The 26,509-nt window shown below is 40.3% G+C and overlaps 1 protein-coding gene across 1 annotated transcript in view; it reads left to right on the forward strand.

Annotated features, from left to right (window-relative positions):
* Nucleotides 1-26,509, forward strand: part of LOC117412408 (zinc finger protein GLI2-like) — a 93,471-nt gene that overhangs the window by 17,403 nt on the left and 49,559 nt on the right. Inside the window, exon 2 of the mRNA XM_059032586.1 lies at nucleotides 6,886-7,031. Within this exon, the coding sequence (XP_058888569.1) occupies nucleotides 6,917-7,031 (115 nt within the window). The 5' untranslated portion in view covers nucleotides 6,886-6,916. The remainder of the gene's footprint in view (nucleotides 1-6,885; nucleotides 7,032-26,509) is intronic.

Below are 26,509 nucleotides of genomic sequence, written 5' to 3' on the forward strand. Positions count from 1 at the left end.
TCTGATCAGTGTGATTTCTGGAGTTATGTTGGTGGTTTTAGCTGCGGGGGTGCAGTCCTCTGATCAGTGTGATTTCTGGAGTTTTGTTGGTGGTTTTAGCTGGGGGGGTGCAGTCCTGTGATCAGTGTGATTTCTGGAGTTCTGTTGGTGGTTTTAGCTGCGGGGGTGCAGTCCTCTGATCAGTGTGATTTCTGGAGTTCTGTTGGTGGTTTTAGCTGGGGGGGGGGGGGGTGCAGTCCTGTGATCAGTGTGATTTCTGGAGTTCTGTTGGTGGTTTTAGCTGCGGGGGTGCAGTCCTGTGATCAGTGTGATTTCTGGAGTTCTGTTGGTGGTTTTAGCTGGGGGGGTGCAGTCCTCTGATCAGTGTGATTTCTGGAGTTCTGTTGGTGGTTTTAGCTGGGGGGGGTGCAGTCCTGTGATCAGTGTGATTTCTGGAGTTCTGTTGGTGGTTTTGGCTGCGGGGGTGCAGTCCTGTGATCAGTGTGATTTCTGGAGTTCTGTTGGTGGTTTTAGCTGGGGGGGGGGGGGGTGCAGTCCTGTGATCAGTGTGATTTCTGGAGTTCTGTTGGTGGTTTTAGCTGGGGGTGTGCAGTCCTCTGATCAGTGTGATTTTCTGGAGTTCTGTTGGTGGTTTTAGCTGGGGGGGGGGGGGGGTGCAGTCCTGTGATCAGTGTGATTTCTGGAGTTCTGTTGGTGGTTTTAGCTGCGGGGGGGGGTGCAGTCCTGTGATCAGTGTGATTTCTGGAGTTCTGTTGGTGGTTTTAGCTGGGGGGGTGCAGTCCTCTGATCAGTGTGATTTCTGGAGTTCTGTTGGTGGTTTTAGCTGGGGGGGTGCAGTCCTCTGATCAGTGTGATTTCTGGAGTTCTGTTGGTGGTTTTAGCTGGGGGAATGCAGTCCTCTGATCAGTGTGATTTCTGGAGTTCTGTTGGTGGTTTTAGCTGGGGGAATGCAGTCCTGTGATCAGTGTGATTTCTGGAGTTCTGTTGGTGGTTTTAGCTGGGGGAATGCAGTCCTGTGATCAATGAGATTTCTGGAGTTCTGAATCACTCGCACAAGGTGAACCAAACCGTTTTCATACGCCTCAACCTTACAAGACACATCTTTTGTGAGGCAAATGTGTACAACTCAGGGATGGAAATAAGACTCCCATTCATTGCATAGCAGTTTCACCCATTCCAGGTTTTACAATGACTCAGTGTATAGGTAACAAGCTGAGTGTGTCTTATTAAACTCATAGCACTGCCAGGATTAGATCAAACCGCTATGCAATGGGAGTCATATTTCCATTCCTGCTACTATTAAATAGTGGATACAGACCATGTCTCCAACCCAATTTCTTTGCATCAGTTTATCACAAAACCTCCAGTAAGGAACCAGTGACATAATGGTGAGACTTTCACTCTTGGCTGAGAAGATCCAAACAGATGCCTTCTAACCCTGCTAGCTACTCACGTCTAATCGGCTTACCCTGGCATAGATACGGACAACTGGCATCACGGGCAGGGCATCAAGATTGTGCCTCATCTGCACTTCTTCTACAGACAGCCATTCTGTATGAAATATAATTGCTTTTATCATTTTTTTAAATATTGTTTTTTATGATAGATAAAATGGTAATATACCAAAGCAGTTTTCTTAGAAAATAAAGCTTATTTTATATATTACACACAACTAGAGAAGGTGTTGTAACAAATCGGTGACATGCTTGATAGAGTTGTCATTAAATCTGTGAAAGCCTATTAGTACAAACACGTGAGCTAAACACTGATTTGGCGTATTGGTACAGACTAATGTAACTGGCAAAAACAAAGACCTGTACTCCGGATATAATCCTGACAATTATATGAATGTAGGCACTTACATAAAAATAACAATTCACGTTCTGGTATTATTTTTTGAGAACAATTAAAATCTTAAAACCATACTTATATTATAATCACTGGTAAACTGACCACGTGTAAACAAATCATACCGTGTTTCATTTTGTTTTATGAATGATTTATATACCCCAAAACTAAACGTTTTATTGAACACAAGTTACCTGCGCAGAGTTTGATACAGTCACGTTTAAAACTATTGGCAAAGCCAACGAAGCGGTTACAGGTATATAATAACTACATTTAAACTGCCAATTTTATACGCAAGAAAACAAATCTTCTGCATGACGCTCAAAAAGGTTCTTTCTTTGTTTTGTTTTTACCTCGTCAAAATAATCCCATCTGATAAAATTATGAGGGAGAAACAACTGCCATGCAACGTGTGAGCACACTGCTTATTGGATTGACCGGTACGACAGCATTCAAAGGAATAAATACGTGTCTTCTTAAATCGAAATCCACGCGTGCAGTAATGAGTTGTGGATAAAGCGGGCCTGAGTTTAATGCTGGTAATGATGCGCGTCGCAGACCTTCGCATTCCAGTTAAGTGAGTGATCTCTTCGTGGTGCGGGTTCCTCCCCCAGGTATAGACAGCACATCAAAGGAAGCGGGGGAGCGCCAGCGCTGGAAGATATCAAACAGCCTCAACCCTTCTTCATGTGCGTGCATGCTGCGTTTCATTAATATATATATATGTAAACCCCCAAGACAGTGAAATACATATACCAATATTTACCTCAACTGTTAGTACTGTAATAACATATATGCGTCCATTTACTGTTTTATTAAATTAGTATCTCATCTGGACTTCTTCACTGGTACCCCTACAGTATGATACAATGACTCTGAGCTCCACGCTCTCTTGTGGTAACACTGAAATACACGTTTCAAGCTCAGTACACAGAAGAACACATGTAGCATGTGCATTACACTCTCAGCAGAGTTTACAGGTTCACGTCCAGTTCCTTCTTTCATTCAGTCTTTTAAGCTGCACCCAGGCATCTGTTTATTTAGTCTGCGAGAGAACTGTTTATTTTTCTTTGTTGGTACATTGAGAAGCTGAAGAGAAAGGGGGCTGCAGAATGCCACTGCAGTTGATTGGGTATGTTCACTGAAGCACGGCAGCTGGTAAAGTTTTTTAAAGTGGGGCCTTTGCTGTTGCAACAGTTGGGCTCCGATAACATCACCACTCTGATCACATCGTTTCTGATTGCTGGGGTGCTGCAGCACATTGAAAAATTAAAGGAAGAAAAGGGAAAAGCGCAGCGCCTGCATTTAAAACTCTGCTTAAAACGGATATACACGGCTAAGCCCTTTCTAAATGAAAAGTAAACTGAGCCACCAACAGAGGGACAACAGCATGAAAGAGCCTGGAATGATGTTTTCTTTCAAGCAAAAACCGCCACTTGTTTGCACTGCACTGAGGCTAATCTTGTAGGCTCCACAAAGTTAAACAGACGGCTTCCAACCAATTATCCATTTCGAGTAGTATATAAACATGCTGACAGCTACACATGGATCGAGAGACATGGCCTTACTGGGCTATTTCCATAGGGCTGGGTTCCCAGTTTCTCGTATTTCCTCCTCTTCCTCCTCCTCCTTCTTCTTCTTCGCTGGGTTAGGGCGGTGCATTTCATTGGCTGTTCTCACCCAATGTCATATATATAGGTATTGGCAATGGCATTTCATTTATAGATGTATTGGCAATGGCATTTCATGTATAGATGTATTGACAATGGCATTTCATTTATAGATGTATTGACAATGGCATTTCATGTATAGGGGTACTGACAATGGCATTTCATTTATAGAGGCATTGACAATGGCATTTCATTTATAGATGTATTGGCAATGGCAATTCATTTATAGATGTATTGGCAATGGCATTTCATTTATAGATGTATTGACAATGGCATTTTATTTATAGATGTATTGGCAATGGCATTTCATTTATAGATGTATTGACAATGGCATTTCATTTATAGATGTATTGACAATGGCATTTTATTTATATATGTATTGGCAATGGCATTTCATTTATAGATGTATTGGCAATGGCATTTCATGTATAGATGTATTGGCAATGGCATTTCATTTATAGATGTATTGACAATGGCATTTCATGTATAGATGTATTGACAATGGCATTTCATGTATAGATGTATTGGCAATGGCATTTCATGTATAGATGTATTGACAATGGCATTTCATTTATAGATGTATTGACAATGGCATTTTATTTATATATGTATTGGCAATGGCATTTCATGTATAGATGTATTGACAATGGCATTTCATTTATAGATGTATTGGCAATGGCATTTCATTTATAGATGTATTGACAATGGCATTTCATTTATAGATGTATTGGCAATGGCATTTCATTTATAGATGTATTGGCAATGGCATTTCATTTATAGATGTATTGGCAATGGCATTTCATTTATAGATGTATTGACAATGGCATTTCATGTATAGGGGTACTGACAATGGCATTTCATTTATATAGGTATTGGCAATGGCATTTCATTTATAGATGTATTGGCAATGGCATTTCATTTATAGATGTATTGGCAATGGCATTTCATTTATAGATGTATTGACAATGGCATTTCATTTATAGATGTATTGGCAATGGCATTTCATTTATAGATGTATTGACAATGGCATTTCATTTATAGATGTATTGGCAATGGCATTTCATTTATAGATGTATTGGCAATGGCATTTCATTTATAGATGTATTGGCAATGGCATTTCATTTATAGATGTATTGACAATGGCATTTCATGTATAGGGGTACTGACAATGGCATTTCATTTATATAGGTATTGGCAATGGCATTTCATTTATAGATGTATTGGCAATGGCATTTCATTTATAGATGTATTGGCAATGGCATTTCATTTATATATGTATTGGCAATGGCATTTCATTTATAGATGTATTGGCAATGGCATTTCATTTATAGATGTATTGGCAATGGCATTTCATGTATAGATGTATTGGCAATGGCATTTCATTTATAGGGGCATTGACAATGGCATTTCATTTATAGGGGCATTGACAATGGCATTTCATTTATAGATGTATTGACAATGGCATTTCATTTATAGATGTATTGACAATGGCATTTCATTTATAGATGTATTGGCAATGGCATTTCATTTATAGATGTATTGGCAATGGCATTTCATTTATAGATGTATTGGCAATGGCATTTCATTTATAGATGTATTGGCAATGGCATTTCATGTATAGATGTATTGGCAATGGCATTTCATTTATAGGGGCATTGACAATGGCATTTCATTTATAGGGGCATTGACAATGGCATTTCATTTATAGATGTATTGACAATGGCATTTCATTTATAGATGTATTGACAATGGCATTTCATTTATAGATGTATTGGCAATGGCATTTCATTTATAGATGTATTGGCAATGGCATTTCATTTATAGATGTATTGGCAATGGCATTTCATTTATAGATGTATTGGCAATGGCATTTCATGTATAGATGTATTGACAATGGCATTTCATGTATAGATGTATTGACAATGGCATTTCATTTATAGATGTATTGACAATGGCATTTCATTTATAGATGTATTGACAATGGCATTTCATTTATAGATGTATTGGCAATGGCATTTCATTTATAGATGTATTGGCAATGGCATTTCATGTATAGATGTATTGGCAATGGCATTTCATTTATAGGGGCATTGACAATGGCATTTCATTTATAGGGGCATTGACAATGGCATTTCATTTATAGATGTATTGACAATGGCATTTCATTTATAGATGTATTGACAATGGCATTTCATTTATAGATGTATTGGCAATGGCATTTCATTTATAGATGTATTGGCAATGGCATTTCATTTATAGATGTATTGACAATGGAATTTCATTTATAGATGTATTGGCAATGGCATTTCATTTATAGATGTATTGGCAATGGCATTTCATTTATAGATGTATTGGCAATGGCATTTTATTTATAGATGTATTGACAATGGCATTTTATTTATAGATGTATTGGCAATGGCATTTCATTTATAGATGTATTGGCAATGGCATTTCATTTATATATGTATTGGCAATGGCATTTCATTTATAGATGTATTGGCAATGGCATTTCATTTATAGATGTATTGGCAATGGCATTTCATTTATAGAGGTATTGACAATGGCATTTCATTTATTTTATTGTGCTCAAGCAATTCATTGAATGTTATTGTCAGTTCACAGCATGTCCTCTTTTGTCTGTTTTTTCAATAACCAGGTTCTTCTTGCAACTTTTAGAGTCTAACCGAAGCTGTAATTAAATACACACAAAGTGTGTAGGCAATATATTGTGCACAAATCTCTTCCACCTTCCTGCACCTATATAGCCTGCAGGCTGAGTCATACCCTGAGGAAGGAATTTTTTTACTGTATGAATGTTCAGATGGTTAGGGGAGGTGCTCTTGCAGTAACTATTTACCCTTTATTCTGCATCGGTATTCTGATGAAATCTCCCTCTACTGGTGCCAATGAACAGTTCCACTTCAGGAAGTCAAGTCTGGAACCAACTCCCCAGTAATGTTGGTGAAGCTGACACCCTGGGATCCTTCAAGAAGTTGCTCAATTCTTATTGATCCAACTTCAAGAAGTTGGATCAATAAGCTACTAACAACCAAACGAGCAAGATGGGCCGAATGGCTTTCTCTCATTTGTAACCTTTCTTATGTTCTTATGTTCTTAACCCTGTGCTGTTTCAGTGGTACTCCAATACACAAAGGACTTCTCTTCAAAACACATTCAGCTCTCAATGTATTAAGCACAAAACCCAGGGAGATCATCTCTTAACCACATTCTTTAGGATGTTAAAAGCAGTTTTTTTATTTTTTATTAAAAACATAAAACAGCTATCCTGAATGCAATACAGCAATGAAAAAGTGCATCACTTTGTAATAAGGCTGTATTTTTATGTTTTTTTGTGTGTCTTGTTTAGGTTTGATCTACTGAATCACCACCATCTGAAGATGGAGACTTCGGCTCAAACCACTAATGAGACAAAGGAGACCAAGGGCTCGATCATAGAGGGGAATGGCTTCACGGACACGGGCAAGAAATCATCACCCTCAGCGATAGCACGAGGTACAAATCCCTCCGTTAGGAGCAGGGAATCATCACCCTCAGTGATAGCACGAGGTGCAAATCTCCTGTTAGGAGCAGGGAATCATCATCCTCAGTGATAGCACGAGGTGCAAATCTCCTGTTAGGAGCAGGGAATCATCATCCTCAGTGATAGCACAAGGTGCAAATCTCCTGTTAGGAGCAGGGAATCATCATCCTCAGTGATAGCACGAGGTGCAAATCCCTCCGTTAGGAGCAGGGAATCATCACCCTCAGTGATAGCACGAGGTACAAATCCCTCCGTTAGGAGCAGGGAATCATCACCCTCAGTGATAGCACGAGGTACAAATCCCTCCGTTAGGAGCAGGGAATCATCACCCTCAGTGATAGCACGAGGTACAAATCCCTCCGTTAGGAGCAGGGAATCATCATCCTCAGTGATAGCACGAGGTGCAAATCTCCTGTTAGGAGCAGGGAATCATCATCCTCAGTGATAGCACAAGGTGCAAATCTCCTGTTAGGAGCAGGGAATCATCATCCTCAGTGATAGCACGAGGTGCACACCCCCTGTTAGGAGCAGGGAATCATCATCCTCAGTGATAGCACGAGGTGCAAATCTCCTGTTAGGAGCAGGGAATCATCATCCTCAGTGATAGCACGAGGTGCACACCCCCTGTTAGGAGCAGGGAATCATCATCCTCAGCGATAGCACAAGGTACAAATCCCTCCGTTAGGAGCAGGGAATCATCATCCTCAGTGATAGCACGAGGTGCACACCCCCTGTTAGGAGCAGGGAATCATCATCCTCAGCGATAGCACAAGGTACAAATCCCTCCGTTAGGAGCAGGGAATCATCATCCTCAGTGATAGCACGAGGTGCACACCCCCTGTTAGGAGCAGGGAATCATCATCCTCAGTGATAGCACGAGGTGCAAATCTCCTGTTAGGAGCAGGGAATCATCATCCTCAGTGATAGCACAAGGTGCAAGCCCCCTCTTAGGCGCAGGGAATCATCATCCTCAGTGATAGCACGAGTTAGGAGCAGGGAATGCGACTCTGCCTGGCCGTCAACTCTGGGGAGACATTCATGGGCTTTCAACATATTTAAAGCTGGTCCTAAATCTTACCAATCACTTACTTTGTTTCCAGACACATCCTGCATGGCAGAGACTTAATGAGTTGTGTTCAGTGACTCCTTTTTGTATGTAAATCATCAACACAAAACATGCAATACAATGTTCAGCAGTAAAAGTTAAACAAGGAGTGCTTTAACTGTCTCCTGCAGGGGAACTTGTTGAGAGGATTGGCAATTATTAGTAAATACAGCCCTTCTAACTAAGTCGCAATTCTACTGCTGTCAAGCAGTTATTTAGTCTACATTTAAAGCTTGGCAACTTATTTAAGATACAAAACACACGTGCGTCGGTACTGTATTACATTTGTGGACAACCTTTTTATAAATCAGTGTCAAATTAGCTAGCAGGTGCAAACAGTATTTTTAAGGTGTAGGGGTCATATATAATCAAATGAATGAAGAGCTGCTAAAAGATAACAATGAACCCTTCTTTTTAATATGTTATTCTCAGTAATATTTGCTTCTTGTTTGCCCAGTGTAGGAATGGCAAGCTCAGAGTGCGAGTGTGAAAGATGTCAGTGAATGCATGATGAAAGCAGCACATAATGAGCTTTAAAGACCTGGCTCTTACCTCCGGTGTATAGAAGTCATAAATTACTTAAACTAGCTAGCAGTGGAATAGACTCTGCATCAGAGACGACACATAGTCCTTCTGAGATCGACAAAGATGCTGATTGAAGGCTGCCTTTGAAATGGTAATCCGAGTTCTGACATGATGGTGTCTTTATGCTTTAATGAAGAGCTTGGTGGCCTCCACAATAAAGTAATAGTCATTAATTGTTTATTAAAGCAACGAGTGGAAAGGGGACAGCTGTTATTGACAGTGACTGCATTTTACTGGCACATATTCACTGGAAATCTGTCTTATTTACTTTAACTAGCAGTTTTTATTTTCAGCTTAAAACTTTCATCATGAACTTGTGTAACAGGTTGATGTCAGATAGTGTCATTTCCTCCCTTTTCTTACTTTATTAAACCCCTTAACTCTTCAGGATTACTGTCTGCATTCCCAAACCTTTTTCCTTACTTTATTAAACCCCTTAACTCTTCAGGATTACTGTCTGCATTCCCAAACCTTTTTCCTTACTTTATTAAACCCCTTAACTCTTCAGTATTACTGTCTGCATTCCCAAACCTTTTTCCTTACTTTATTAAACCCCTTAACTCTTCAGAATTACTGTCTGCATTCCCAAACCTTTTTCCTTACTTTATTAAACCCCTTAACTCTTCAGAATTACTGTCTGCATTCCCAAACCTTTTTCCTTACTTTATTAAACCCCTTAACTCTTCAGAATTACTGTCTGCATTCCCAAACCTTTTTCCTTACTTTATTAAACCCCTTAACTCTTCAGGATTACTGTCTGCATTCCCAAACCTTTTTTTGTGTTCAGACAGGAACGCGTTACACAGTATCACATGTTCTGTCCAGCTGGTATAAAGCCTGCGTATCAAGCAGTCTGCACTGTAGAGAACGCGGACCGCCCTAGCTTTGATTATGTGGGCTGGTTAGGGGCTTGCGAGTGTCTGGGTTCAGGGAGTGGGTAATAGCAAACATGTGGAAGTGACCAGCTTCTCACTGGTACATACTGCAGACATGGGAGCCAGCTGGGAGTCAAAGAGCAGAATCATTTCAATATGAGTTTTAATAACTCAGGTTTTTAGTGACAAGAAGACAAATAAATTACCTTCATTCATTTAAACACATTTATTTTTAATCGAAAGCAGTAAGACATTACATCTAAAAATGCCACTTACTTTTAAAAAGAAGCATTATAGTCCCAGTTACCATGTCTTTCGAAATGATAAGATAAACTTTGATACCAATTTTTCAACAAGTGCCCAGTGTAAAATTTGAAGCAGACAAAGAGCAGTCATATACTGAATGGACAAGTATGATAAAAACATGGCAAAGTCTATAGAAAATGCACAGTTCAGGAATAGGAACGGTATGGTCACTTTTGGTATGGTTGTAGGAGATAATAAAAAGACTAGAATTGTAAAAAAAAGAAAAGATTGGTCAGCATGCAGATGCAATTTACTCCCCTGGTAAAAAACAGTGATGGAACAAATTCAGACTAGAAAGAGCGTTGGGGCAGTAAAGGGGCTCACAGTAGACATTTGAAGTTGTGTTGAGTTAGGGTAAGTCAGGATGATTTAATACAAACTCAATGTGCTCTTTCTATAAATATACGTGCATCTCTGTACCCTGGTAAAGACATGTCACTGATGCCGCATGGCTGTGCATGAAGGACAGAATGACTGGGGGGAAAAAGCGGAACTATTCCGTTAAAATGTATTATTTATTCTGCACATATTAATATACATAGAAATGAGCCTGGACTGGGGGCATTATACTGCTGTTGTGACGGTCCTTGAACCCTGTCATTTCTCAGCATTTCCGCGTCTTTGTTAAAATCCAGCCCTGTCGCTTCATTGTCAAGGTGGCGTTTACAATTGGCTCTGGGAGTCTTGTCACATCAGTCATGCCCACCCGTGCGAGAGCCAGCCAGCTCTATTAAGTCTGGCTTCTTTTACATTCCTGTCCAGCATTATTTATTTGTGACAATCTCCTCTCTATCAAAGGACACAGCTAATGCAGAGTTTTAATATGTTACTTACACATAAAAACAAGCTATTTACGGCTCGGTACGAGAATGAATGGGGTGCTGCCGACTCCGATCTGTTATACCAGAGTTTAACAATCTGGATTACTAATAGAACCATTTATCATGGGGCCGCTTGTTTGTTTTATGTTAGAAGCCAGGGTCCTGGTCCCTCTGCTCTATGGAAATAGTGTGCGGATAATGAACTCTAGTAAGTCACTTTGTTTAAAAGGGAAACCGCTGCTGGAGTCAATTAAAAGCAGACCAGGTTTAGTTTTTTTTTGCTTTTCCTTTTCTTGCTGTTTAACAGCTTTATCTAGTTGTATCTTTTTTAAAATAAAAATATATTACACAATGTATTGGATGCGGTTCAGCTTTTGTAAAAGGATAAGGAGCCAGGAATGGACCTTCTTGTTTTTAAGGAATGAATAAATGAATACATTCTCAATGGAACAAGTATGATTTAAAGCGCATTGTCACTAAAGCATGAAATGAAAGCCTTTATCTTCTGGACAGCCTGCCTCTGCCTCTGCCTCTCGTGCAGTTTCAACTCCAGGGATTGTTGCTTCAGTGCGCTGGATCAGAACCATTAAATAGAGCAACACGAAAAGCACCGTGAATGAGAAAAAATGCACTTATTACTAAAAAACACAGCTACTTGTGTGGGTTCTTAATTTTATAGGATTACCATAGCAATACAAGTTTAAAGTGGTGATATAGCTATAAAACAGGATAACCGGACACACGGAGATCCAAGGAGGAAATAATGACAATACATTGGACAGTAAGCTGTCCGTAACCTCAGTTACATTTCAGTTCCAAATAAAATGTAATGCTGAAATCATATTTCTTTAATGTATGTGGGGACAGATGGCAAAATGAATGCCCAATGCACTGCAGACCGCAGACACATATACATGAAACACCCAATACCCAATGCCCAATGCACGGTCTGTGTGTGTGTGTGCGTGTGTGTCTGTGTGTGTGCGCATGTGCGTGTGTGTCTGTGTGTGTGCTTGTGTGTCTGTGTGTGTGCGTGTGCGTCTGTGTGTGTGCGTGTGTGTCTCTGTGTGTGTGTGTGTGCGTGTGCGTGTGTGTGTGTGTGTGTGTGTGCGTGTGTGTGTCTGTGCGTATGTAGCATTCTAGCCTTGTGGTAGTTATATTTGAATCCGCTCTGCCTTAAACAAAAGGCAACTAAAGGGTTAGGTTTTTCTTTCTTCTTTTTTTCCCCAGCGACTCAATCTTGTAGATTGATGCTGTGCGGTAAGCAGGTTTGCTTTCTGGAGATGAATTTCAGCTGAGTTTGGCATTCTCTCCGGAGGGATGGTAGGTACTTAGCACCTCCCAGCCTGCCCTCTGCACCCAGACTGAGACCCACACAGATTTAATGTGGTGGGGAATCTGCCACAGTCAATCTCCTTCTGTCAAGACTGCAAAATGACAACATTTTTAAACGGAGTAAAGGGAAGACAGCGTAATAAACAGAAGAAGTGCCCCTGTGCGTTCACTCAACAAGCAGACATGCATGCACATGCATAAACAGCAGACTGAACCACGACACGACATGCCTGGAACCTGGGGTCATTAACGGCTCCTCTGGGTGGTTTGTAGTTTAGAGATAAGGGAAGTGTTTGTAAAAGCAGTGCTGGTCAAATGCGCTGGACTGTAAACTCCTGTTTATTCAGCAGACACACTGGGGTCCCCTTAATCCTGTTGGTCGCTAATTTAGTTCCTTTAACACGTTCTGTGTAAATGAATTGGTTGTATTAAAATGCACATGCTCAGGCAATTACAGTAAATAAGCAGATAGATGGATACGATGTCGAGTTTGTTTGTTTGTTTTTTCTTCAGAGGTGTTTGTGGTAAGGGCTGGTTCTTTATCACCTAGATGAAGTGTTTCTGGTGACAGTGAGTAATTGATGAGTCCTGGTATGTGTTTCACAGCTGCATGTGAAACGTGCAGGACCTGCTCCCAGGGTCATGCCAATGGTCCGCAAAAAATCTGTAAAAGAACCAGGACTAATCTTCATGAGAGTAGATCTGAAAGAGGGAACGTGCTCAATCTCCTCCAGGGTTATGGACAGGAAAGCCTGGTCCACAGTATTAAAAATCATTCATGACAGCAAATAGAATGTAGTAAGCCAATCTACATTTCCAATGCATTCTGTTGAAAATGGTAATTTCTGTCAATGTGTCATTAGAAATTAATACAAATAAATACATGAATAAATACATTTAAACATGTACTATTATTCTTTCCTATTTTGTACATTTGGAACAACAATCTGTAAAGTATATATCTGTATACAGATTCTTTTTTTTTAAATATGAATGTATAGAATGTTTCAAACTAACAGTAATAATTTATCTGCACATTTTGCTTAAAGATGAATCACAAGCAAGCTTGGAACACTGAACAGGACTGGATTCCACACAGAACGTTTTCATTGAGTAGATTAATCAGCTTCTCTGCAGGCATTCCAAAGGGAGAAATCTTTTTCATATGGCATTTCATATCAGGTTCTTCAGCCAGTCTAGCAATAACTCTGTGTCTATGAGAACAGATATATGAGAACAGGGCTGCTTACAGGAAGGCCTATTGACCCGGCTTGTTCTTTTCCAGTCATTAGTAACGCCACATGTTAACTGGAATAGGCTGCTGTCTCAAAATAGGGACAGCGAGCATTTCCATCCTTACCACATGGTAACGTTCTGAAATCAAAAAAAGAAAGAGTAATGACTTTCATACTTACTTCCATTTATGTGGTTATCTAATCATGTATGTTGACAGCGTTCCAAGATCCTTTATCTTGAGCATCACAGGACCTGCAAGCATGGCAGGATTCTTAAAGATCGCGATCAGCAGTCAGAAACTGAGAAACACGTGTGCTTTCCTTCGTTTTAAGAGCAGTCTGTACATAGCTGTAGTTGCGGGTCTAAAGTCAGGCTTTCTCTGTAATCTTATCTGCTGTTCTCTATGACTTGTTGTTCTCCATGACTTTGGGAATATAGGGGTTTCTCATTTGGTGACAGTGTGGCTATAATACTTGCTGTACACTGCTTACTGGACTACTGAACCCTAAAGTCATGGTTGATTATTAGTATTAGAACTTCTCTGGTATACAGCTCTGGAAAAAATTAACAGACCACTGCAAAATTATCAGTTTCTCTGGTTTTACTATTTATAAGTATGTGTTTGGGTAAAATGAACATTTTTGTTTTATTCTATAAACTACTGACAACATTTCTCCCAAATTCCAAATATATATATTCAGCATTAAAAGAAATGATACACAAAAATAAAACATGAGCTAATATTATTAATTGCTTTTGGAACATTCTGTTATGACTTTGGACTTCAAAGGTACAAGTTAAAAATAGTAAAGTTAGGGGTGGGCAACATCTGGAAACATAAATGTGTCCAAGCTGGGGTGTTCATATCTACCGGGACCAAGAACAACAGGCTGCTTTCCTGGTGATGTCCGAGCTCTCTGAGGAAAGTATATCGTGATATAATGATGCAGACGGAGGACTGGCTTGATTGAGTAGCTTTTACTTCTGATTCAGGAAACCTCACGCAATGCCACTTCAGCATTATAGAGCGGAACAGGATGACACGTCAGCTGCTGGAGCTCCTCTCCGGAGGCTGTGTGGTCCAGTGGTTAAAGAAAAGGGCTTGTAACCAGAAGGTCCCCGGTTCAAATCCCACCTCAGCCACTGACTCATTGTGTGACCCTGAGCAAGTCACTTAACCTCCTTCTGCTCCGTCTTTCAGGTGAGACGTAATTGTAAGTGACTCTGCAACTGATGCATAGTTCACACACCCTAGTCTCTGTAAGTCGCCTTGGATAAAGGCGTCTGCTAAATAAACAAATAATAATAATAATAATAATAATAATAATAATAATAATAATAATAATTATAGAGCTGAATGGGATGACACTTCAGCTGCTGCAGCTCCTCTCCGCATTATAGAGCTGAATGGGATGACACTTCAGCTGCTGCAGCTCCTCTCTGCATTATAGAGCTGAATGGGATGACACTTCAGCTGCTGCAGCTCCTCTCTGCATTATAGAGCTGAATGGGATGACACTTCAGCTGCTGCAGCTCCTCTCTGCATTATAGAGCTGAATGGGATGACACGTCAGCTGCTGCATCTCCTCTCCGCATTATAGAGCTGAATGGGATGACACGTCAGCTGCTGGAGCTCCTCTCCGCATTATAGAGCTGAATGGGATGACACTTCAGCTGCTGCAGCTCCTCTCTGCATTATAGAGCTGAATGGGATGACACGTCAGCTGCTGCATCTCCTCTCTGCATTATAGAGCTGAACGGGATGACACTTCAGCTGCTGGAGCTCCTCTCTGCATTATAGAGCTGAATGGGATGACACTTCAGCTGCTGCAGCTCCTCTCTGCATTATAGAGCTGAATGGGATGACACTTCAGCTGCTGGAGCTCCTCTCTGCATTATAGAGCTGAATGGGATGATGGAAAGGTGATTCTCATTTGAGTTGTTTCCTTCCCCGTCTCGTTCCTCTGAATGTTCTGCCCAACCCACGACACCCCACATGTGCATCCACACCAGCTCAGTGTCTTCAGCTGTGTAGAAAAAACAAGGAGAGCTGGGTCTGGTACAACACAGCGAGTGCCAAGAATCTTCAGCAAGTTTTGAGCCAGACAGATGGGATGGGGTTGCTTGGAGCAGCTATGGTTTTTGACAGTGTTAGTTTACAGTCACATGTTACAGTCTCTTACCCAGTCACTGGGAAAAAAGGAAACATTTAGGGGGGCATGTTGTTTTTTTTTTTTTTTTGGGCTCTAAAATGTGTTTTTATTTAAAGACAGTCGTTTTTTATATTGTTTGCTATTCATTACGTTTTTTCTCATGTCTTTTTAAAGAGGCTCTGTGTTTCAAGACACACTCACTGTGTTTCTCGTTTACAATAGAAATTTTATGTTTGCTCCTTAGGTATTGTTGCATACACAGTCTGTCAATCACACTGATTTCAGCATGCATACACAGTCTATCAATCACACTGATTTCAGCATGCATACACAGTCTATCAATCACATTGATTTCAGCATGCATACACAGTCTATCAATCACATTGATTTCAGCATGCATACACAGTCTATCAATCACACTGATTTCAACATGCATACACAGTCTATCAATCACACTGATTTCAGCATGCATACACAGTCTATCAATCACATTGATTTCAGCATGCATACACAGTCTATCAATCACACTGATTTCAACATGCATACACAGTCTATCAATCACACTGATTTCAGCATGCATACACAGTCTATCAATCACACTGATTTCGGCATGCATACACAGTCTATCAATCACACTGATTTCAGTATGCATACACAGTCTATCAATCACATTGATTTCAGCATACATACACAGTCTATCAATCACATTGATTTCAGCATACATACACATTCTATCAATCACACTGATTTCAGCATGCATACACAGTCTATCAATCACATTGATTTCAGCATGCATACACAGTCTATCAATCACACTGATTTCAGCATGCATACACAGTCTATCAATCACATTGATTTCAGCATGCATACACAGTCTATCAATCACACTGATTTCAGCATACATACACATTCTATCAATCACACTGATTTCAGCATGCATACACAGTCTATCAATCACACTGATTTCAGCATGCATACACAGTCTATCAATCACACTGATTTCAGCATGCATACACAGTCTATCAATCACACTGATTTCAGCATGCATACACAGTCTATCAATCACACTGATTTCAGCATACATACACATTCTATCAATCACACTGATTTCAGCATGCATACACAGTCTATCAATCACACTGATTTCAGCATGCATACACAGTCTATCAATCACACTGATTTCAGCATGCATACACAGTTAACAAACACATGGTGGCCTCTGCTACGCACCAGCTATCACTGGTAACTTGCTGGAGAAGTCCTCATACAGCTCAGCTTTGCGTCATCATCGTCGATGTCTGTCAAGTCTAGACTAGGCAATTAAAGGTCATCTATGTGTTTAATAGGCTTAGCACAAGAGTGTCCAATCACAGTCCTAGAGGGCCATTTCACTCCAGGTTTAACAGGTAAAATGACATAATTAACTACTTCAGGTCTGGATGGAGGTTTTAACTGGTTGAATTAAACAATTTAGAACAGGGTTGGATCAAAGACCAGGATGGAAGGGTCAACTTTTAACACCCCTGGCTTAGAGAATGCACCTGTGTTTCCCAATAATGGAAGCCCTGTATATCATGTTATCCTATGTGTGGTGGAATGGTAAATCTGATGTAGTGTAAGCAAGACTAGACGCGCCCGCATGAACAGCAATATACTGTACGGCTGTAAGGCATAGCTTTTAAACCACACAACACTATGTGGCGCTGACCTCCAGTGAAAAGGCAGGACTTAATGTTTTTCATTCTGCAAGCTGACACTTTCTATAATTACACCTGATTCATATTTTCCTTTTAATCTTTGAAACACATTTATTTCCATTCTGCATGTCCTCATAGGCTGGGATATGTAAAGGTGTTTTCAACACAGCTTAATAAGTGGAACTGGAAAGTCCAGGTAATATAGTTAAATAGGGGCAATGTCATGATGAATCCATGTATGGAGCTCCACTGTATAAGTGCTTCCCTTGTCAAATCATAGCAAAGTGTAATAAAGCAAAGTGAAAGCATGGTAAAGCATAGGCAAGCATTGTAAAGAATAGCGAGGTATGGTAAAGCATATTAATAAACATGTAAAGCCAGGGCACACTATGGTAAATGCAGAGTTTAACCATGGGAAAAGCATGGGAAATCATGCAAAAAATACCGTGCTAAACAAGTCTGAGGGGTTTTAAGTTTTAAATGAAGCCAATTAAAGGTTATGAAATAATCTGAAGGTAATCCTCCTGTCTGTCTTTGCTTCCTTCCTTAAAGCTGCAGGGTTAATTGTGTTGTTGGTTACGTTCAGTGAGAAAATGGATCTCTGTCGGATACAAAACCCCTTCAAGGACTTCATTTGCCAGTCATTACCGAGCTGAGCTTGTTTTAGTTATACAGTCCACTTTACAGTATTATCAGCAATTAACTGAATTATCGAGAGCTGGAAACCACTGCCTCCCAAATCTATTCAATTACTGGCACCTGTAGCAAAGCTAAGCAGACTTCATTGTATTCAAATAATTCCCAATGCCTGTGGGTGATGTAATCCTGATTAAATACCATAGCTTAAACATAATAGCCAAGAAATACGTTGAATTATTATGTCTGCAATTGGATAAATACAGCAGCCAGAGAAAGAGAGTGTGTTCTGCAATGACAGTTTGCTGACTATTAAAACGCTGGTACTCGATCCTGGATATAGGTACTGATTAGGAGTTTGTTAAAAAAAACACGAGTGATACAGAGCGTGTTTCTCACTAAAGTCAGGAAACTGATGTGATAGATTATTTCTTAAAGCTTAGACCAGACAACAGTACTTTCTTTGGACTTGCCTTTCGAGGTACAGTACCCCCCCCCCCCCCCCCCCTACACACACACACACACAAATTAGCTTGCAGATAAATGGAGAGGCTGACTGTAGGGAAGCCATGGGCATGGGGGCAAAAGCAGGTGAAGGCTGTGGAGGAGGCGAGCAGTAATAGAATAAAAGCATAGAAACATGTTATCATGCGGAGTAACAATTCAAACAAAGCCCCAGGCAATATCATCCTATGAGGTCAGCATTGACAATTCAAACAAAGCCCCAGGCAATATCATCCTATGAGGTCAGCATTGACAATTCAAACAAAGCCCCAGGCAATATCATCCTATGAGGTCAGCATTGACAATTCAAACAAAGCCCCAGGCAATATCATCCTATGAGGTCAGCATTGACAATTCAAACAAAGCCCCAGGCAATATCATCCTATGAGGTCAGCATTGACAATTCAAACAAAGCCCCAGGCAATATCATCCTATGAGGTCAGCATTGACAATTCAAACAAAGCCCCAGGCAATATCATCCTATGAGATCAGCTTTCATCAGTGATTGACCTTTACTTCTTCCCTCCTCACCTGTTCAGCTTGGGTTTGGACTCTGCTATTCCACTGCGTTGCTGTGAAGGAGCTTCATTGTCCAGCACAGTGACAAGCCCTTGCTCACAGTGTTGTAGGGGTATGCTTCGGTTCCACAGGCACTGACAAGGATGCTGTAAGAGCCCGCCATGTGCTTGCTTTCTACCTTCTGTGTGGCCTACAAGTGGTTTGAGAGGCTCAGCCAGAAACCAGTAATATCTCCTTCAGGAAATTCAAAAAGCATGTACATGTTCCAAAATATGAGATTGAAGCAACGTTTTCCCTTTCCCTTGATATCTCATGCGGTGCCAAGTGCCTCCGTGGCCCTGCCAATTGTTTGAGCTTTTTTTATTATTATTATTGGATGTGTAATGATATAAAAATAAATAACCTGAGGTATTATAAAAATATACTGCAGACATTTTAACTGCTGGAATAGCACAGCACACTATGTACAGCTTGTCCTAATTATAACTTAATATAAACCTGACTGCAATGATTTCAGCAAAATAGGTGAAAAAAATCTATATATTGTAGTTTGTCATGCCTGCATATTGGAACCCAGGATTGCCAGCCCTTTTTTTTTTGGTCGGGTAGCTCCATGTTATGCAAACTGTGCATACTTGGCAATGACTTCAAAGGTCTGCGGGTTACTCTGTCACAGCAGATACAGACATGTCTTGAAGCGAGTCTGCACATTGCAGCCCTGCTGAGACCAGGCCAGCATGTGGGCATCTTGTGTGCAGAACTCCAGGAGGAGTACAACCAGAACCCAACATGTAATACCCAAAACCAGCCCGACACCGCAGAGATATTCAAGGGAATGAAATATAGTTTAATAAAAGGGTTTAGCCCAGTCCCTTTTTGCCAAAGTCTGGCCGACTTGAGCAATAACAAGGAAGCAGAAACAGGACTAAACACCAGGAGGTGAAACACTATGGAACTGAGACAGGACTAAACACAGGGAGGTGAAACACTGAAACTCTGAGACAGGACTAAACACAGGGAGGTGAAACACTATGGAACTAAGACAGGACTAAACACAGGGAGATGAAGCACTATGAAACTCTGAGACAGGACTAAACACAGGGAGGTGAAACACTATGAAACTCTGAGACAGGACTAAACACAGGGAGATGAAACACTATGGAACTCTGAGACAGGACTAAACACAGGGAGGTGAAACACTATGAAACTCTGAGACAGGACTAAACACAGGGAGGTGAAACACTATGAAACTCTGAGACAGGACTAAACACAGGGAGGTGAAACACTATGAAACTCTGAGACAGGACTAAACACAGGGAGATGAAACACTATGGAACTCTGAGACAGGACTAAACACAGGGAGGTGAAACACTATGGAACTCTGAGACAGGACTAAACACAGGGAGGTGAAACACTATGAAACTCTGAGACAGGACTAAACACAGGGAGATGAAACACTATGGAACTCTGAGACAGGACTAAACACAGGGAGGTGAAACACTATGAAACTCTGAGACAGGACTAAACACAGGGAGGTGAAACACTATGAAACTCTGAGACAGGACTAAACACAGGGAGGCGTGGGACAGTTTTAACAAAACTTGTCTTTATATGTATGTATATATAATTGTTGAAACTGACTCCAAACAATTAAGGTACACAACAATAGAACCAACAATGACAAACATTTTTGTTTGTTTTCAATATAATATAATTTGAGATGTAATGTACAGTAAATATCCATTTTAAACTTTGTATTTGAAAAACTGTCCTTTCCCAGACTTAAGCTGTTTTTTTTTTGGTTTTTTTTTATAACGGCAAACAGTTACTTCCTCTGGGAGAAGCCTGTGTCTCGGAAGACAAAGCTGCAGTATACAAACAAACGTGTGGTTTAAAACTGAGCTTTCTAGCTGATCTGCAATTATTGTGCAACAACATCCAGTATGGACAGAATGATGTTGTTTTGCATCAAAGCTTGGGGAAAAACAATGCAACTTATATTTTTTTAATGTTTTGCACTGTGTTGAACAACAATTTCATATGTTTATTTAGTAAAACAGAATTTTGCAATATTACGGCCAAAAGCCACAATTATCCTTAATCCTCTCATTTAAATGAAAGTGTGTGTGTCTCTTTTGATAAACAGGGCCTTTTCATATTGATTTTCTGATGGCTACAGTGTAAACGGTGTTCGGTCTGTCCTAATTACTTGGGTTCTATGTCTCTGCAGTTATACAAGCCCCTGATTCAGAATGCTTGGGTTCTGTGTCTCTGCAGTTATACAAGCCCCTGATTCAGAATGCTTGGGTTCTGTGTCTCTGCAGTTATATAAGCCCCTGATTCAGAATGCTTGGGTTCTGTGTCTGCAGTTATACAAGCCCCTGATTCAGAATGCTTGGGTTCTGTGTCTGCAGTTATACAAGCCCCTGATTCAGAATGCTTGGGTTCTGTGTCTCTGCAGTTATATAAGCCCCTGATTCAGAATGCTTGGGTTCTGTGTCTGCAGTTATACAAGCCCCTGATTCAGAATGCTTGGGTTCTGTGTCTCTGCAGTTATACAAGCCCCTGATTCAGAATGCTTGGGTTCTGTGTCTCTGCAGTTATACAAGCCCCTGATTCAGAATGCTTGGGTTCTGTGTCTCTGCAGTTATATAAGCCCCTGATTCAGAATGCTTGGGTTCTGTGTCTCTGCAGTTATACAAGCCCCTGATTCAGAATGCTTGGGTTCTGTGTCTCTGCAGTTATACAAGCCCCTGATTCAGAATGCCTGGGTTCTGTGTCTCAGCAGTTATACAAGCCCCTGATTCAGAATGCCTGGGTTCTGTGTCTCTGCAGTTATACAAGCCCCTGATTCAGAATGCTTGGGTTCTGTGTCTCAGCAGTTATACAAGCCCCTGATCCAGAATGCTTGGGTTCTGTGTCTGCAGTTATACAAGCCCCTGATTCAGAATGCTTGGGTTCTGTGTCTCTGCAGTTATACAAGCCCCTGATTCAGAATGCTTGGGTTCTGTGTCTCAGCAGTTATACAAGCCTCTGATTCAGAATGCTTGTCACAGTGTGAGCAGAGGCATGCATTAACAGTAGCAGTGACTGTATTATTAACAGGCTCCTTTTTAGGATATCTGAATCCTGGGGTTTGCTCTATAGATCACTTTAATTAATAGATATATTTTACAAATCTCCACAAACAGTTTACACAATCCAGTATTCATAGCTGCCAAACTGTCTGCATAAATCAGAAGAGTTGTCCTTAAACTAGAGGTATGCAGCAGCTAATGCTTCACTGTCCACTGTCAGTGGGTTTAAAGTAATGAGGTACTGTTGCACTTTTGAATTAACCTTGTGTTTGTTTTAATATATATGTTTAACGTTTCTTAACCACAATAAGGACCATACAGTACTTAAACAAACAAACAAACAAACAAACAAACAAACAAACAAACCAACAAACAAACAAACAAACTAAGAGATACAAATGGCAAAATCATAGAGGAAGAGAAAAAAATAGCACATATATTAAATGATTACTTTTCACAAAGGAGGATACGGGCAACATGCCCCACATATCGACCTGTTCCTATCCAGTTTTAAATAACTTTAGCATAACAGAGGCACAAGTGTTAAAGGGACTAGGAGCTCTTAAAATAAACAAATCCCCTGGGCTGGGTGAGATCCTCCCAATAGTTACTCAAAGAAATGAAAGAAGTTATTTACAAACCGCTAACCAAGATCATGCAACAGTCTCTTGACACAGGGGTTGTACTGACAGACTGGAGAATTGCAAACGTAATACCGATCCACAGAAAGGGAGACAAAACCGAATCAGGTAACTACAGACCAATAAGCCTGACTTCTATTATATGTAAACTTATGGAAACTATAATAAGAGCCACAATGGAAAATTATCTATATGGTAACAGTATCCTGGGAGAAAGTCAGCATGGTTTTAGGAAAGGGAGATTGTGTCTAACTAACCTGCTTGATTTTTTTGAGGATGCAACATCGACAATGGATAATTGCAAAGCATATGACATGGTTTATTTAGATTTCCAGAAAGCTTTTGACAAAGTCCCACATAAAAGATTAATTCTCAAACTGAACGCAGTAGGGATTCAAGGAAATGCATGCACATGGATTAGGGAGTAGTTAACATGTAGAAAAGAGAAAGTACTGATTAGAGGAGAAACCTCAAAATGGAGCGAGGTAACCAGTGGTGTACCACAGGGATCAGTATTAGGTCCTCTGCTATTCCTAATCTACATTAATGACTTAGATTGTGGTATAGTAAGCAAACTTGTTAAATTTGCAGACGACACAAAAATAGGAGGAGTGCCAAACACCGTTGCAGCAGCAAAGGTCATTCAAAATGATCTAGACAGCATTCAGAACTGGGCAGACACATGGCAAATGACATTTAATAGAAAAAAATGTAAGGTACTGCACGCAGGCAATAAAAATGTGCATTATAAATATCATATGGGAGATACTGAAATTGAAGAAGGAAGCTATGAAAAAGACCTAGGAGTTTATGTTGACTCAGAAATGTCTTCATCTAAACAATGTGGGGAAGCTATAAAAAGGCCAACAATATGCTCGGATATATTGTGAAAAGTGTTGAATTTAAATCAAGGGAAGTAATGTTAAAACTTTACAATGCATTAGTAAGACCTCATCTATAATATTGTGTTCAGTTCTGGTCACCTCGCTACAAAAAGGATATTGCTGCTCTAGAAAGAGTGCAAAGAGCAACCAGAATTATTCCAGGTTTAAAAGGCATGTCATATGCAGCCAGGCTAAAATAATTTAATCTATTCAGTCTTGAACAAAGTAGACTACGTGGTGATCTGATTCAAGCATTCAAGTAATGTTGTTGAAGCTGACACCCTAGGATCCTTCAAGAAGCTGCTTGATGAGATTCTGGGATAAGCAACAAACGACCAAACGAGCAAGATGGGCCGAATGGCCTCCTCTCGTTTGTAAACTTTCTTATGTTCTGATTTTCTAAACAAACAAACCACAGAAGCAACTGTTTTTCTTCTACTTTGAATTAATGGTTATAACCAGAGCCAACTTGCTGTCAGCTTGCTGTTCATAAATTCGGAGCAGTGTAGTTCTTGAATGTATGATATTCTGGTAGTGCAGTGCTTAGGCTTAGGCCATTGTGCAATAGAACTAAAACCAGTGGAGATGCAACAACAGCTTTGAACTGGCTAGCACCACCACTACAGGACAGTCCCATCCCGGCACCTCTTTCATTTCATTACAGCATGAAGTGTGTACTGGTCTGTAGGGCTGCAGAACACAGCTTAGGGTTAAGTGCATTTTTTGTGGCAGAATGTTTTTTACGTTCATTAGTGTTTGGGGGAGTCTGGACAGCAGCCAATCAATGCTATGCTTTAGGTAATGTCTCCATCCATCAGCTGGGCCTCACCCTACTGAATGAGACATTGAGGCGTCAGTTACGCCAGCCTGTGCTAGAACTATCTATTGCTGCCAGCAAAAAGCAAATCTTTGCATGTCTGGCTCAGACAAGGTGATAACTGAAGAAGCAGTCCGGAGGCACGGCCAAGTACTGTAGTATCTACTAAAATCTACAACAAAAATGTGTGTCTTTTTTATTTTGTCTGGAATGATGCAAATATAAATTTACCAGTCCCTAGTGAGCTATTTGAGTTGAATAACAATGCTGTTTGAAATTGATAACCTAACAAATGTATTGGTTTTGGTGCAGATTTAAAGTCACTTCTGTTACAAACGTCACAACCTGGTGACTTTTAAAACTGTTCAAGTTTAAATCATCTGTGAACATTTTAATTATGTAATTTATGATTACCTATTGATTTTCATGATGTGTGCCCCTGTATACAATCTCTTGTCTCATAATATAATAATAAATCTCTAAACACCAACGCTTTAAAAAAAAAGCACAGAGGCATGAGGAAATGTTTCCTTAGTGGGCCTGTTTCAAATTGAGTCTTGTCCAGTCCTCTGGCTAGTCAGTCAGTAAGTCCAGCTGTGACAGAGGGATGCTGGTCATCACTGGCCTGCACAGACCCCCAGTATTTCTCTTATGAGAGGTTCTTACACCTAACTCTATTTAATACCTCCTGCTTCGGTTGTCCATCATAATGACACATGATTTTCTAAAGGATTTCCTATTAGTTACCAGCACAGAACTTTCTCCCCAGGGCCTCAGCTACTCACAGAGAGGAAAATGTAGGTTCAGTGTAGCAATCTGTCTTTCTTTATATATATATATATATATATATATATATATATATATATATGTGTGTGTGTGTGTATTATTAGAACAAATGAGTTATTACAGGTGGATCTGATGTTTCAATGAATTAGGTGCCGCCGCTGCAACAGCAGTTGTGCACATTTATTATTTCCAGTCACAGCGTCCATCGCAGAAGGATGGAAACTAAGTGGAACAGCCAGTCTTGATCCTACAGAGTTTTTTTTTTCTTTGCTTCCACATTGAAGAACATGGCTTTCAATTAACATTCCTGAGACCTTGCCTATTTCGGAATGGAGCGTTTAGCATTATATTACCACGTTTTATTTGATCTCTTGCTCATTACTGTATTTTCACTGGAAAAAACAAAACAAAAACATGATTGATATGCTCCGGAATGAATAATCCATCTACAAGAATTGTTATTAAAAATCAAATGTATGTTCCAGCTGCTGATTTGTGTCTGATTAAAACGTGAGTCTGTGTTTTATCCGTTGCACAGGCATGTTATATTATTCTTTCGTCTCCACAGCTGCTATAAAGACCACAAGTTCTCTGTTGCTTTGAAGCTCCGCTTTATTCCTGATGACCCGTATCACCAGTACGCACTATCAGGGAATGACAGCTGCTTTTGAAATAAAACTCTTTAGTGAGGCATATTTTCCCCTCATAAACATTAAGAAGGAAGTTAGAAATGCCTTGGGTCCACCCATGCTGCTTTCGGTGATGAGTAATCACAGAAACTATACCATTTACAGTATACTAATCAGTGTCTTCTGTTTTTAATCCCTGCTTATTAATAATTTATTCTGATATGTAGTCGCCCCTACCTTTGTTCATGTCAATAAATGTCTGCAATTAATTGTCTTTTATCAGAATGTTTTCCACAGTTTAGTTTATGCTGTGTACAGCTCATTTATGGCATGGTGTGGTTCATATAATCTCTTTAACATTGTTTCTATGTGCTCAATGTATCATGACAAGGATTCTGTACTTCATAGCCAGCAGGAGCTGAACGCTGCCTCTGTGCTGCCTATAACCCTGCGGTATGCACAGAGTAAGCCGTCAGGCATTAGGGGTCAGGGGTCCAAGAACACAAATAAACTGCCGTCCGCACCCGCACATGTTTTCACTCTGAAGATCCCCGCTGGAGTTAACATTCTGACTTTAGTAGGCGGTTCAATGAACAAACTGCTACCGGCAAAAAACAAACAAACAAACAAAAAAGTCCAAAGTGCTGCTACTGAAAGAAACTCTTAGTGGTTTTTCAGACTTCATTCACACTTTCTGTTTTAACACTCGGTCGCACACAGCAGTTTACTAACGCCAGCACACGTATCTGGGTGCACTGCTGGAGTCAGAATGTGCCCTTCTCTGGTGAATAGGAACACAACGAGCACAATACAACTCACTGCCCTTGAGTAAGCCACTGTCCGT

This window comes from Acipenser ruthenus, chromosome 10 (assembly GCF_902713425.1).
Source record: "Acipenser ruthenus chromosome 10, fAciRut3.2 maternal haplotype, whole genome shotgun sequence".
NCBI classification, from domain to species: domain Eukaryota; kingdom Metazoa; phylum Chordata; class Actinopteri; order Acipenseriformes; family Acipenseridae; genus Acipenser; species Acipenser ruthenus.